Genomic DNA, 9905 nt, shown 5'->3' with positions numbered 1-9905 from the left:
GACCTCCCATCTAATCCAACTCTTTATCATAAACTTTTTAAAAGTCTTATCTACCTTGGCTAGTTTGGAGGAGACTAGTTCAGTTAACATTTCTTTGGAGGTGAATGTCAAGTATAGAAAGGCTTAAAGGGACCTCCTCTCTAATCCAACTCTATATCAGAAACTTGTTAGGAGTCTTATCCTACTTTACATGCTGACAACATTAGCACTATTCATATTTTAGCCAATCTTGTCTTCAATGAACATACCAAGCACATCAAAGTTGATTGTCACTCAAATTTAGAAGCTTTTGACTGTAAGATGATCTCCTTTGTATTTCTACTAATTATTAAGTTGTTAATGTCTTTAAGCTATGACTAGTTACCTGTCAATAACATCAATTGTTTTTGGTAAATTGTTGTTGGTTGACATACAAATATCAATTTAAAGGGACATGTTAATGGTAGAAAGTTAGAGACTGTTATAAATATAGTAAATCAATTATAGGATTGATTATTGTTCTAAATAGAATAAGTAAATTATAAGGCTATCAATTATAGGACTGATTGCAGAGTTGATTTATAGACATTCAATTATAGCTTGATTCTAGGGATTTAGATCAATCCTAAACCTGTATATTTACACATTGTACTCATGCATTAAGAATAAGAGAAATATCATTTTTTTACTCTAATAATCGTACATGGTATCATAGCCATAAGATTCTTTTTTCTTTTAGTATGGCCCAATTGAGTCACAATTTTTTTTTCTACTGTCAGTTGCCCTACTTTGAGTGTAGTAATGCCAGAGGGTAGGAACATTGAAGTACAAGCTGTGGTTTCTGATGTTGTTCCTATAACAACAAAGATCACAGAGCACAAACTGAATAATACCAACTATTTGAATTGAAGCAAAATAGTGTGTGTATCTTCATAGTATTGATAAAGATGATCACCTTGTTGATGATCCACCATTCGATGCTGCAGCAAAGAAGGCATGGTGGAGAGATGTCAGAATTTTCCTGCAGATTCGAGATTCTATTAATCCTAAAGTGATTGGTCTAGTTAATCACTGTGATTGGTTAAAGATCTCCTAGATTATTTGGCTTTCTTATATTCTGGCAAGGGAAATATCTATCGTATATATATGATATGTGTGAGAAGTTTTATTGCCCAGAGAAGCAAGACAGGTCTCTCACTGAATATTTTATGGATTTTAAACGGGTATACGAGGAGCTGAATTCTCTTCTTCAAATGATCTAGTTCCCATTAAACCAGTTATCAACCAAGTGTATTCTCAACGTCCTCCGCCAGACAACTCACGTCCTCCGCCAGCTCCTACGTCTACAGATCCTGGTCTTGATCTTCCTATTGTTGTTCGTAGAGGTAAAAGACAATGTACTCATCCTATCTCATTGTTTGCTTCTTATATACATTTGTCTCCTTTGCGTTGCTTTATTGCTTCTTTAGACTCTTTATTTGTTCCCAAAACTTTAGTTCAGGCTTTGTCTCATCATGGTTGGCGAGCTACTATGAAAGAAGAGATAAGAGCTTTAAACGATAATGGTACTAGGGAACTCGTAGACTTTCCAGCAAGAAAACAAACTATTAGTTGTAAATGGGTGTATGTTGTCAAAGTCAACCCAAATGGGTTTGTGGCTCATCTTAAATCCTGTCTTGTTGCTAAAGGATATACTCAAACATATGGAGTAGATTATTTTGATACCTTCTCTCCAATGGCTAAAGTTGCATCTGTTCGTTTATTTATGTCTATTATTGCTACTAATGATTGGCCTTTACACCAGTTAGATATCAAGAATGCATTTCTTCATGATGATCTAAAATAAGAAGTGTACATGGAGCAAACACCTGGGTTTGTTGCTCAGGGGAAGTCTAGTAACGTTTGTCGACTTCACAAGTCCTTGTATGGGTTAAAAAAGAGTTTGTGTGCTTGGTTTGGGCAATTCGATGAGGTTATTCAAGAATTTGGTGTATACCCAAGGAGCAAAAGAGAAATGGCTTTTGGCCTAGGATCTCTTAAAAAAGAGTTTGTGTGCTTGGTTTGGGCGATTCAATGAGGTTATTCAAGAATTTGGTGTGAAGAAAAGTAAGTGTGATCATTCAGTATTCTACCAACAATCTGAAGCTGGCCTTATCTTGTTGGTTGTGTATGTTGATGATATTGTTATTACTAATAGTGACAGTGAAGGCACCTCAACTCTTAAGTCTTTTCTTCAAGTAAATTTCCAAACTAAAGATTTGGGAATGCTAAAGTATTTTTTACGTATTGAAGTTACGAAGTGCAAGAAGGGTATCTTTCTATCTCAAAGAAAGTATATTCTTGATCTTTTGACAGAAACTGGAAAGTTGGGTGCCAAACCTTGTAGTGCACTAATGGTCACAGACAACTTACAACAAAAGATGGTGAGTCGTTTGCAGATCCTGAGATGTATCGTTGATTAGTTGGCAAGATAAATTATTTAACGGTGACTCGTCCTGACATTGCATATTCTATTAGCATTGTGAGCCAGTTCATGTCTCCCCACGAACCACCCATTAAGCAGCCTCAGAATAGATTTTGTGTTATCTTAAAGGAGCTCCTGAATGTGGTATATGGTATAGAAATCATGGTCATACCCATATTGAATGCTTCTCAATTGCAGATTGGGCAAGTTCTAAAATTGATAGAAGATCTACTACGAGTTATTGTGTTTTTGTTGGGAGAAACTTGGTGTCATGGAAAAGTAAGAAGCAAAATGTAGTCTCTCATTCCGGTGCTAAATCAAAATATAGAGCCATGGCACAATCCACATGTGAACTTATATATGTGAACTTATATGGATACAGCAATTGCTCGATGAGATTGGTCTTGGTAGTTCACTACCTATTAAGTTATGGTATGACAATCAAGCTGCTCTTCACATTACATCAAATCCAATTTTTCATGAAAGGACTAAGCGTATTGAAATTAATTGTCACTTCATCCATGAGAAAATTCATCAAAATTTGATCTCTAATAGTCATGTCAGAACTACGGAGCGGTTGGGTGATATCTTCACTAAAGCTTTGAGTGGTCCTAGGATTGAATATATTTGTAACAAGCTGGGCAAGATTAACATATATGCTCCAGCTTGAGGGGAAGTGTTGTAAATATAGTAAATCAATTATAGCATTGATTATTGTTCTAAATAGAGTAAATCAATTATAGGGTTATCAATTATAGGGCTGATTGCAGGGTTGATTTATAGGCATTCAATTATAGCTTGATTCTAGGGATTTAGATTAATCCTAAACCTATGTATATACATATTGTACTCATGCATTAATGCATTAAGAATAAGAGAAATATCATTTTCATACTCTAATAATTCCACAGAGACATTAATTCCTAATAATCATCCCTATAAATCAGCTTCCTAATTGATGCAAATCAACCCTTATTTAAGTAGATTAATGCCTTGTAAATCAACCCTCAAATTGTTGAAAATCAGCCTTACAAATTACTAAATAATGGAGGTCTCTAAAGGTGAAAAGGAGAAAAAACACAAATTTCTTTCATACTTTTGTGTCTTGATGTAGAAACAAGACCATTTTGTTAAGTTGGGTGTATTAGAGGGAAAGAAAATGGGAAAACAAACAAGAAAGACAAAAGGTGGAAGATGAAACTTCGATCAATATTGCAGCAAACACAACCCTTTCACATGCTTCAACAGTATCTAAGAAAACCAAGAAAGACAATTGCCTAGTGATTTAACAAGTCAAGTCAAGTCAAGTTTTAAGCTTCCAAAACTTGGTTCATCTATAGTGCTACTCATCTTGAGTTTTATTGAGCCCATCTAGACTTCAGCTTGAGTAGTTTCACATTATATGAGAAAAATTATAAGTTGAACTAGGAAGTATGTCAATAAGTTAATTAGTTTAACTTGATACAAAAGAGGATTTTAGTATTGAGATCATTCTCAACCATAGATACAGCAGATTGGGTCATTTTTACAGGTCTAACAATAAGGAATCATTTCATCAGGTACGAAAAAATATTGATTATCTCAAAGGTTAGATTAGTTAATTTCATGTACCATAACATTTATATGAATAAGCGAGGCAATGATGAAATTTACTTTCATGTTCAACATATCAATGCATGCATCCAAACACCATTATCACAGTAACACCATTGTAGCTCATTTTATTTCAAAATTTTCACAATCAACACCCAATAGCATTAGGAACTATTAGCATATGACAGTTTGCACACTTCATAGATTACAACATAAAAGTTAGAGCCCTTGACATATAGTATGGCAAATACACAAACCAATTACTCATCTTTCATTGAAGAAAATAATGTTACCTGTAATCCTCCAACAATCATCTCTAGAGAAGGATTCATTATCAAATTCTCTATTGTGATTCCATGAGCGGTGGCTACTAGCTGAATCCCACGCTGTGCAATTGTACTTGCAGCCATTGCTTCAAGTTTTGTCCCAATTTCATCTATCACAATCACTTGTGGCATATGATTTTCAACTGCCTCTATTAATACCTAAACATTATAAACTTGTAAGCATTTGCCCCTGCTGACAATAAAATTACAAAATAGCACATCTAGATCTCCAGATTAGGAAGTAAAAACAATAAAATCATGTTGTGAACAAAACTAAAAAAAAAATGGCATGCATTGCTCATTGTAGTAGTAAAATGATCATATGTACAAAACTAAAAAAAAAATGGCATGCATTGTAGTAGTACAATGATCCTATGCCAATTACTAAACAGTAGTGTTATATGCTTCAGAGATTTCATTTCCCAAGGGCATAATATGCATATATGCTTAATTAATGCTAGTCATGTCACTTTATAATTGAATTATCTATCAATGTCATTAACAACATTTCTTATCAAACTCCGACTAGTCAACTTTGTTTCATGAAAATAGATGCACTGTAGACAGGCCCATAAAGGAGATCACACACTTCCAGCCTATACCTTATGTTGCATATCTAAATCAGGAACTTGCATCCGTCGAGCATTGCCTATTCCTGCATGAGGTATATCACCATCGCCTCCTATCTCATTGGATGTATCAACAATCATCACTCGTTTCTTGTAATCATTTGCAAGCATTCGAGCGATTTCCCTGCAAAACTTAGGATTTTAGGTCACCCTAAAGAATGATGGATGCACCAAGAGTAGCAAAAATCCACTATTAGAACAGTCCAGATGCAAACTCGGTACTCAAATCCCCGAGTAAGACTAGTTTACACCATCTATAAGCAAATAATAAATTCAGCAATGAAAATTCTCTCCTGCTACAAAATATAAGCAAAAGATAGCATATTTCGACTTCATCTATTTTCCCACGCCCAGGATATTAGATGTCTTCAGAAATGGAACAAAACATTTGCATAGAAATATTTAAGGACGAATAACAAATGCAAAGATGGTCTGAGCCAACAGTAGTGGTGAAATAAAGGGCATTGAGAAATTGAAAAGCATAAGAAAAACAAACAAGTTAGCCGGGGGGAATTTTAAGAAAGCAAAAACCTATAGAAGAATACTAAATTTTCCAAAACTAAAACTATTATACATTGCTCTAAAAGTAGAGCACCATGGTTCTTTATAACATGGGACTGTGACATAGTTTATTTCTTTTAGGACACAATTCATTAACGAAGTCTCACATCTAAAAGTAGCATGCCCACTTTAATTAGGCAGGCAAGTAGATTCGGGTGAAATAAAATAAGAATCATTTTTCTTCTTCTAAATAAAACCTTCAATAATCAAGAGTCAAGAATCATTTTTCTTCTTCTAAATAAAACCTATAATCAAGAGTCAGTAGCTCACTACAATGCTCAAAACACTCCTCAACCAAATTACAACGTAGGCAATTGCTCATTTCTTTTAATGCATAACAACTCGATGCAGAAATCAATTTAGAACAAAATAAAAGCTTTTGTGTGAAATCATATAATGTCCATTAAAAACAAGAACAGCTAACCTGATAATTGTAGTCTTTCCCACCCCTGGAGGACCAATAAACAAAAAGGAAGCACCATCGTGAACTAAATCTCTCAGCAAACTAGCACTACCTGGTATTGCCCGACCAACACGACAAGTAAGACCAATGATTTGGCCCTCTCGATTTCTTATGGCACTAATGCGATGCAATGTCTGGCTGATGCCTGCTCGATTGTCAATAGCAAAGTCACCAACCTACACTATGCCATTCTAGTAAGCCAAAAGCCTTTATTTCCCATTAATGATTAATCAAGAGGGAAACAAAAAACAAAACAAACAAAAAAACATTTATATAGTATGGAAGAATGAGGTAGTGATAGCTTAACTAAAATATTGCTATTGAAGATTAAAAATAAAAAATTCAAACCAGGACTTTAAGCAAAATAAAAAAGCAGAGAGGGAAATGCTTGAAAAATGGATCATAAAAATTTAGTGAAGAATCTAGGTCGTTCTCCTTAGGGGACTAAACTCGAAATTATGCTCCTTGAACTTTTGATAAATGGTTCAAGACTTCAAATTTCATCCAACTCATTTCTCCTCCTAATTCTGAAAATTAAATTTGTCAAACTTATTATGTAAAACTTAGAACTTTTTTCTTTTCTTTTCAGTTAGTAAATGTTGGAAATACAGTCGAAGCATCCTTTATTTTTTCTTTACTTTCTCAAAAACAAATGTCGCCAGTATTGATAATTTAAGAATTATAAAGAATGGTATACTATTATTCAAATCCTTTAAAGTAGTGACAACAAAGATGATGATGATAAAGAAACTACTAATGAAATAACAAAGACACTAAATCAATCAAAATAACAAAATATATTATCAAAATTGAATCACAAACATTATAAAATAGAACTCGTTGAATCCTCAACACAATGTATTCAAGTGGTGAGTAAAAACATGAAAAGAATTTAGAGTATACAAAGAATATGCATTCCATGATGACAAAACAAGCTACCAGTAATGTAGTTGTGAAAGAAGCATGGAGTGGAGCTGCTGTATCTAGCTCATGTCATGAGCGGTACAACATTTGAAATATTACAGCCCCACATCAGAAAGAGAAGGAAAAGTAATGTTGTACACACCTTAGAAACCTATTATTAACAGCTTCGACCTCAGCTTTATACAATGGACTTGTCTATTTCAAGAGAAATTTTACAAGTTAGTTAGCAGGTGGAAACCACCAGTAGAATCCTGCTAGGTCAAAAGCTGAAGAACAGGTCATCAGAAAAAGAAGGGAAAGTGAGCATGTACATAACTCCCTACTTAATCCACTATTGATAACTTGATTTTTAAGTTCTTTCACCGCATGGAGAGGACTATGTTGCACGGCATTGTTAGACCAATGAGTTACTTGGACATTGCAATATTACCCTTGTATCTTTTTTTTATCTCTAGTTATGTGAAATATATATAAACCTAAGATTTGTCAAGGATAATACGTGGTAGCAGAAAAGTTTTCAAATTTTAAAGAGTTAAGAATATTGTAGAGATGTGATCTTGCCATGAGGTTGAGATTAATTTGCAACCATTCATACAAAGAAGCTCTCCAAAGAAAATAAAATGAGTTATATGGTTCAAAACTTGACAGAAAATAAGGTATTTCCACGAATTCATCCTCGGAAACTACTAGAAAAAATAAGCAACTAATCTTTTGAGCCTTGCATCTCTTTTCCTCTCAACAAGAGCCTATTATTTATGTATATTGTTGTGTTCGTAGCTATCTCAGTTATTACGATCAAATAGTGGGAACTGGAAAGCATGTCTCAGCAAAACTATCTTAGAATCAAACCCAACAACATCGCCAAACAAGTAACTCACCACCAAATGAGGTGTCAATAATTCCAATGTGTGATTAGTACCTCGGTCGCTATCATTTGGTAGTTTAAGGTTCAAGAGCAACTTGTCAATGAATGCAATGTCAACAATATAATGAGTAACGACTAGAGAACGACCACGACCTCCCAATCTACTAGGCTTCAGCATTGCAATATCACTGAAAGCCCTAAAAATTGAAATGACTTTCCTTGCACTCAAAAAGCTGACTTGATTGATACTATCTCAACAGACATAACACTGGAAAATTTTGAGAGGTCATAAGTATACAAAATTGTGATTACAATTTACAAGCACGAAACATTTATCATTCAACTAAATAGTATCCTCCACCCAACATTGAATTAGAAAAACACAGCATCATCCTAAACTAACATAAATTATAAGCGCATTTTATCAAGAAATTAGAAGGCAAGAATAACAAAACAATTCAAAACCTGTGAAGTAGCATGTTGGAGATCCTGAAGAGTGATGGGGCAATCAGATAGAACAAAGTCCCCAGATGGAAATCTCGCTAGTGGCTTCCTACCCAAATCCATAACCACCTCAACCAAGTCAAGAAGCTCCGGGTGTTCACTAACTCTTCTTCTCATTTCTTGGGGTAATAAGGCCAAAAGGCGACCCAACTCCACCTCAAAACCATCTTCTGGCGAAGGAGAGACTGAAGAATTCGAAATTGAAAGAAACCCACAAAGTTTTTTGGAGAGAAATTGTCGAGGAAGCCGTTGTTTTGGAGAGAAATGAAGGGTTTTGGAGAGTGGATAAGTATGGTGTGGGAGTTCGGTCAAGGGAGGTAGAGGTAGATGGTGTGGGATTTGCAGCAGAGAAAAAGAAAGCATTTGATTTTGGCGGGAATGGAAAAGAAATTGTTTTGGAATATTAAAAAGCAGGGCAGGATAGGTTCTGCAGTGGATGGATATCAGATCAGATCATAATATCAATGGGAGAAAGAGAAGATAAGCCACAGTTTTAATGGGGGCTGGGCTGTTTAGGCAATCTATCCATCCACGGATCGATTATTAGGAGTTTTTTTGTCATATGCTTACGTTGGGTATGCTGTGCAGTTGGCGATGTAGATGTTCTTTCTGTTATAAACAGAGTAAACTTTTATCAAGCATTACAATTACATTTATTTACAATTACAATTTTAATTATAATTATAATTATTATAAAATAAACTAAAGGAAATCATCATTCGTTGTTCAGTTTACATTAGAAAAGGGCACCAATGCTGGGAGTGCAGTTCGCTTTTATGGTTTTTTAAAAAAAAATTATTTAAAATAATTCTTGCTTGATGAGAACATTTTTATTCTATCACAAACCAAATTATTTTAAAATCTAAATTTTAATAGTTTATTTATTTTAATTTGTTTTTTAAATATATGGAGATATATTTTACAATTTAATTTTATATTTCAAATATTAAAATCTATAATTAATACCTAACATTTTATTTTTATCAATTTATTTAATTTAATATCGGGAATATACATTACATTATAAAATTTATACACCAAATATTAATTAAAAAAATTAATTCTTATGGTTTTTTTGAAATTTTTGTTAAATTCTAATGGATAATCACAAACTTGTTATGATATCTATTAATTAATTTTATATTTTTTTAAAATTATGATAACAATGCAATTTATTTTCTTTAAAAACAACAAATGCATGAAAACTCTTAGAATTTGATCATATGCATGTAAATAAAAACATATTTATTTATATTTTTAAAATAAAAAAAAAATATTTTTCTGAAATTTTGAATAAAAGCAAGTATATTTTATATTGGGTTAGTATCTTATAATATAAGTTTAGAGCCTAAATATTAAATAAAATAGTTGAAAAAACATGTAAGAGACTCATAAATAATTTTAAAATGATCTTTGAATTTTTTTTAGAATTTCTGGAAATCATTTGGGGTCTTTTTGGCAAACACTAAAAAAAAAAAAAACACAATGTAGGGAAAATCAATATGGCATGTTTGCTAAACATGTTTTTGGCTAAAAATTAAAAGGTTAAAAATTATTTTAAGATCATATTTGGCAAACACCTCTCAAGGATAAAAAT

At 33.2% G+C, this 9905-nt stretch overlaps 1 protein-coding gene across 1 annotated transcript; it reads right to left on the bottom strand.

The window, feature by feature from the left end:
• Positions 1 to 4140: 4140 nt before the first annotated feature.
• On the bottom strand, positions 4141 to 8890 carry LOC105107874 (uncharacterized protein ycf45-like). The gene is made up of 4 exons (XM_011001948.1): positions 8270 to 8890; positions 5977 to 6191; positions 4965 to 5115; positions 4141 to 4521 (listed from the first exon to the last, which is right to left on the bottom strand). Exons 1-4 carry the CDS (start codon positions 8669 to 8671, stop codon positions 4297 to 4299), a joined length of 993 nt encoding a protein of 330 aa, XP_011000250.1. The 5' UTR covers positions 8672 to 8890; the 3' UTR covers positions 4141 to 4296.
• Positions 8891 to 9905: the final 1015 nt, after the last annotated feature.

The sequence above is a fragment of the Populus euphratica genome, unplaced genomic scaffold (assembly GCF_000495115.2).
Source record: "Populus euphratica unplaced genomic scaffold, PopEup_1.0 scaffold171.1, whole genome shotgun sequence".
Taxonomy (NCBI): domain Eukaryota; kingdom Viridiplantae; phylum Streptophyta; class Magnoliopsida; order Malpighiales; family Salicaceae; genus Populus; species Populus euphratica.
This window is presented reverse-complemented; position numbering and strand designations above follow the sequence as displayed.

Excerpts from the sequence above, each read along its gene's own strand:
- LOC105107874 (XM_011001948.1), bottom strand. The coding sequence starts at position 8,671 with ATGCTTTCTTTTTCTCTGCTGCAAATCCCACACCATCTACCTCTACCT. Across the intron at positions 6,192-8,269 it reads TCCAACATGCTACTTCACAG|GTTGGTGACTTTGCTATTGA; the intron begins GTTTTGAATTGT and ends GGCATAGTGTAG. Across the intron at positions 5,116-5,976 it reads GGAAAGACTACAATTATCAG|GGAAATCGCTCGAATGCTTG; the intron begins GTTAGCTGTTCT and ends TAAGTTTTGCAG.